The 5,182-nt window shown below is 35.8% G+C and overlaps 1 protein-coding gene across 1 annotated transcript; it reads left to right on the forward strand.

The window, feature by feature from the left end:
• The first annotated feature begins 2,103 nt into the window (after positions 1-2,103).
• On the forward strand, positions 2,104-4,414 carry LOC135932477 (G2/M phase-specific E3 ubiquitin-protein ligase-like). Its single transcript, XM_065469960.1, has 7 exons — positions 2,104-2,116; positions 2,289-2,332; positions 2,487-2,520; positions 2,636-2,697; positions 3,455-3,771; positions 3,842-4,023; positions 4,268-4,414. The coding sequence occupies exons 4-7, from the start codon at positions 2,660-2,662 to the stop codon at positions 4,412-4,414; spliced, it is 684 nt and encodes a 227-aa protein (XP_065326032.1). The 5' UTR covers positions 2,104-2,116; positions 2,289-2,332; positions 2,487-2,520; positions 2,636-2,659.
• Positions 4,415-5,182: the final 768 nt, after the last annotated feature.

Here is a 5,182-nt window from a genome sequence, read left to right on the forward strand (position 1 = left end):
ACATGCTAACCAGTGCGACTGGGAGACACTTCAAAGAAGAGGAGGAGAGGTAAATGTGTTGTAATCTCATGATTCTAATAATACTACAGATATGTTTGCAGTGTCTGGGAGTAACTTAAATGCATGTAACACTGTCACATATTTAAAATACAAAATATGAGTAACTGTATTCCGTTACGGTTACTGTTTAAATAGGTGGTATTCAGAATACAGTTACTTTGTTGAAATAAATAGATTACACATCATTCTTTTCCCATTTCGTATGTTAGGCTATGCCCTCTCTATTTTTGGTAATTTCCCTCTGGTGAAAACCCAAACAAAACAGCATTAAGAGGCTCTAATGCCTGTGTCTCAGTTTCGCGGCCCATGCCACCTCTACTTGCGGCAGTATAATGACATGACAAAATATTTTCAATAATTATTGTTCAAAAAAATTATTTAATAATATTAAGGCAATAGGCAGAGTGTTACAGGCATAGCGATAAAGAATGTGCCCTCATGGGCAGTGTAGTCCGTGCTGCAGAATGGACTGCCATACACATTATGTGTCTGTGAGCGAGGGAGGGAGAGAAAGGAGCGTGGAAAAGTACGAGCGGTCATCAAGCAGAAACAGGAGCTGGAAGCATGTAAATATAATAATAAGCACTGCAGCCAAAAACAGTGCCTGACGAGTCCAGATGTAAGTAAGCTATTTAGACTCGACTGTACACTGTGTTCGTGTTTTCCTCTGAAACAATAAGGTCTGTTGGAGCAGCCTTTCAACGCCTCTCTGTCTCTTACTAACAAAGTTGACCAAAACTGTAAAGCTAGCTCCAGGTGCGAGCCAGACACTGAACCCGACATATTAGCCAGAGGTCCCTTTACAACAGTTCAGAGCTGCGTATATATATGTGTATATATATGTACTGCTTTGTAAAGTAAATTGCTAAAAATCATACAACTCATGTTTTTCAGGTTAAGATGTATTGTCCATTCTGTGGATTCCAGTTTGAGAACTTCACAAAATTTTGCTGTTCCTGTGGAAAATACATTAGTTTTGTACCAGCTAAAGATGCTTCCACAGAACAAGAACACTCAAGAGGTAATTTTTTCTGAACTTCCTGCTATTGTAACTCCAACTCGTTCTATAAGGACCAAATTTAAAAGGGCAAGATTTGTTCAGGTGTTTGTACTTTACAGATAGTGTCATAAATGAAAAAAAGGGAAATTATAGACATCAGGTGTCATGTGACTAATAAATCTGCATTTCTGAAAGCAAAGACATTTTTCTGCTGGATGTGACTGTGGGGAAGAGGTAGATTTTTTTGTGCATTATGTTCATAAGTTTTTTGAATAATCGCTTTTTCATGTTTGCTTTTGAATTATAAACAATGATAGACAAATAAAGAGTCTCTCTGTCTTTCACCCTTTTTTCCTGTTCAGCCAAGACAGTTGTTCAGCAGTTCTTCAAGTACCGTGAAGGTAAAGAGGCAGAAAGGAGGATGTTCTCAAAATCCAAAAAGAAATCAAATAAAACAGTGACGGTATAAATAAAAGGTTTTTTAAATGTTAATCTGTTGTCTGACAACACTTTTCTAATATGTGACCACTTTTTTTTCCTGAAATGTAATCTAGATTTCTGTTGGGATCATGAACAAAAAAAAGACTGGCATGAGACCCATAAGAGGGAAATCACTACCATTAAATGTTGACCCAAGCTGGTCATCTGAGAGGCTGTTGAGTGCTGCCATTAAAAAACTGAAAGATTTCAACCAAGATATGAAAGATGTAGAATACATCCTGCTCTACCCTGATGGCTCTCAAATAAAAAATATTCCAGGAACTGACACACCCTTTACGATTGAACTCTACAAAGAGGCCGTTGGCAAGTCTTACCAAAGAATTACACTATTTGTCTGCACACTTGAAGACTTTTTGTCAGAATGTGAGTTAAATAGAATTGCCATTAATTCTTTTTTATAGTCATATTGTTAAAGAATCTTGTGATTACTGTGTTGAATATTTTAACCAAAGTATTTCATACGTTTTCAGAGATGTTAGTGCTTCAGAAGATGAGGAGGATGATGAAGTTATCGTTAGGGTACCACCCGTTACGTCACCCCTCTCTGACACAGTGGTATGTAAATCTCAAGGATTCATTAGTTGGAGATGTTAGTGCTCTCAGTTCCGGCATAATGCATTCAATGTCTGAATATAAGACTAATATCATTCTATCGTTGTATATATAGTGGTAAGAATCTGAGCAGCCATAATCAACGAGTTTGGTGTTTGATGATTTTATCTGACAGCTTTGGTCAAGTCCAGAAAGCAGTACACCAGAGCCTATACGTCGGTAAGTTGGCTACCTTCTAAAACATTGATCTGGCCTCTGGCAGGTATATAAAAATCTAATGTTCTTAACACTTTAATGTTAGCATTTGATGGCCACAAAAGCATGTTATGTTTTATAACATTTTCTTTTTAATCATTGGATCTATATTTTATAGGTCACCTTCAATATCCCAAACATCTGATGTGCAAGTATATAATACTCTTTTGTATAACAATGTTGCATATTTAATTGTTAAGTTTCATTTGCATGCCATTACATCTGCAGTTGTTATGGTATTGTGTTGTGTTTGTGTTTATGCTGAAGGTTCAGTGTGGTACAGAATCTCAAATGGCATCCACATCAGGAGAACATACTACAAGTTACAAGTTAGTCTGACGTTATAAAATTACATGATTTCCCCTAGGGATCAATGAAGTATTATGATTCTGATTGTGATTCTAAAATTTAAGGAATATAAAATGATAATATCTTGAAAATAATTATAAAGTAATTAGCCCAGTGAAACCGTTTTGTTGTTGTTGTTGTTTTTAAATTATAGAGGCTCTCCATCTACTCCATAACTTGAGCAAATTCAGTCATGGTGAAGTACTTCAGACCCAACCCAGCCAAATGTAGAGCCAGAATTACTATTACATAAAATCTTCTGTTTTTACTCTTCTTTGACAGTATGTATACCAATATCTATGCACCTGTCATTATTGACAGCAGTTCTTCAGATGCTGAGGGAGAGGAGTTGCAAAAGGAAAACTGGTAATTTTCATATCTTTAATAAGAACAATAAACCCATAATGTGTGACTTGCAGTTAACTTATTTATCAAATATTTGTTTACTAAAAATAGTGCTGGGTACTGCTGCTATTTTTGATCCTAACCTTTTACAGGAGCAAACATAGCTTAACTGTTCCTCTGAAATTATTCTGCTGATGATTGTATTCAGAAAAAAAAAGATTTGTAAAATTATTTGGTTGCTGATAATTGTTCTTCAGATTACTGTTTTGCTTTTTAAAATGAATTAACAGAAAAAGGCCAATTGATAAAGCAAGAAAAATTACTTAAAAGATATTAAACAAAAAAAATACATAGTGTAAATATTTAGTTGCTTTTCACTGACTCATTCTACAGTGATGAACCTGATGGATTGACGGCTGCAGATGTCATCTCAAATCTGGCTCTGAAGATCAACAAAACCTCCTGTAGCAGATTCAACATTAACCGAGCCAATGTCTGGGATGGTGCCTACCGAGGCTTCAAGAGGTCTTCATATAGTCCCAACTCTGGCATGATGGTGAAATTCTCTGATGACGTGGGGCTGGCTGAAGAGGCAATAGACACAGGTGGGCCTACTCGAGAATTTCTCACCCTTCTGATGGAAGCCATAAGGACGAGAAGAATATTCGAAGGAAAAGACTATGCCAAATATCTCACATTTCATAGTAAAGGTATCTATTTTTTTCACATTTTTTCCATGGTCAAAATTACTTTATTATAATGTAATGTCTTTATCTTTAGCTGCAGATGAAAATGAATATTTCTACATTGGAAGAATGATTGCAGTTTCCATTGTCCATGGTGGTCCAGGGCCATGTTGTTTATCTCCAAACTTCTTTATGTACCTTGTTGGAAAAGACAAGACATTCGAGGCACCAATTGATGATATACCAGATGAAGAAATCAAGAAGGCTCTACTAGAGGTAAATTTGTGATGTTATGATTATGACAAACGCCAATAAATGCAAAAAAAATACATTTAATGTCAGTTATCCACTTAACATAATCTTGGTAACTAACTAATGCCTGAAATGATTACTGATTACTTAATGATTATTGATTATGTAATCCAAGACTGTGTTAAATTGCACATTAATAGACAGCATGCAAAGGATGTCACTTGTGCATGTGTATGTGTGTGTGTGTAATATATATTTTTCTCTTTAGATAAAGAATGCAACATCTCTAAGTGAGCTCCGAGTAATCACAGAAAAACACTCAAGCATGCTCCAGACAGCAGGATGCTATCGATTCATGAGGACACTGGAGGATAAGAAGAAGGTAGTAGCGGATTACATTCAGTGTCGTTTTTAGCCAAGATGTGATCCAAAATTAAAATATGATTGTGTAACTTTCTTTTTTTTTTTTTTGTGGAAAAAAATATAAAAATAAAACGTACGTGCATGAAGTCAGAGAACAGAACTAATGGCAAAACACAAGTGGCAACTTTAATTTCTATTCAGCAAAAAGGTGAAAACAACAAAACACTATTCAATTGCTAAAGTGAGTAACAGTCAGGGCAAATTGTTAAACCTAAATGACATACTGCTTACTTAACTCAAGTGGTTAGGTCAAGAAAGAAAAGAGTGCACATAAGGGATGGACTGTTCCTGAACCATTTTATAAATGAACAAAAGGTGGACTAACAGCAAGCTGGACAGGTATCCTGCACATACAATACACTATACTGAGGAAGAAAAATTTTAGTAAAACTATGAAATAAAATACATGGACTAAATACATACCTATGAGGCAGGTGATACATGGCTTCTGGTTTACCAGATGGACAACAAGATTGGCGCACAGGTCGGATGGTGTGAGTGTTCCAGAGATCTCTGTACTCGTCAATGCCTCTCCCTCAGGTCACTGAAGAGTTCAATCCAGAACTGAGTTCTAATGGTGGAATGACAAGGCATATAAAATTTAATAACACAAGTAATTCAATGTAATTGTCCTCTTTAAAGAAAGTCATAATCTTAAGAATAATGAACTGTGCGCAATTTCGTCCAAAGAAAAGCTTATTCACATGTTCTGAAGTGTTTCATCAATGCACTGCAGGAAAAAAAAAGCAACTTCACACAA

The sequence above is a fragment of the Pelmatolapia mariae genome, linkage group LG3_W (genome assembly GCF_036321145.2).
Source record: "Pelmatolapia mariae isolate MD_Pm_ZW linkage group LG3_W, Pm_UMD_F_2, whole genome shotgun sequence".
Taxonomy (NCBI): domain Eukaryota; kingdom Metazoa; phylum Chordata; class Actinopteri; order Cichliformes; family Cichlidae; genus Pelmatolapia; species Pelmatolapia mariae.

Coding starts and splice junctions, on each gene's coding strand:
- LOC135932477 (XM_065469960.1), top strand. CDS start 2,660: ATGGCATCCACATCAGGAGAACATACTACAAGTTACAA. Junction 2,698..3,454: donor GAACATACTACAAGTTACAA/GTTAGTCTGACG, acceptor CTCATTCTACAG/TGATGAACCTGATGGATTGA. Junction 3,772..3,841: donor TCTCACATTTCATAGTAAAG/GTATCTATTTTT, acceptor CTTTATCTTTAG/CTGCAGATGAAAATGAATAT.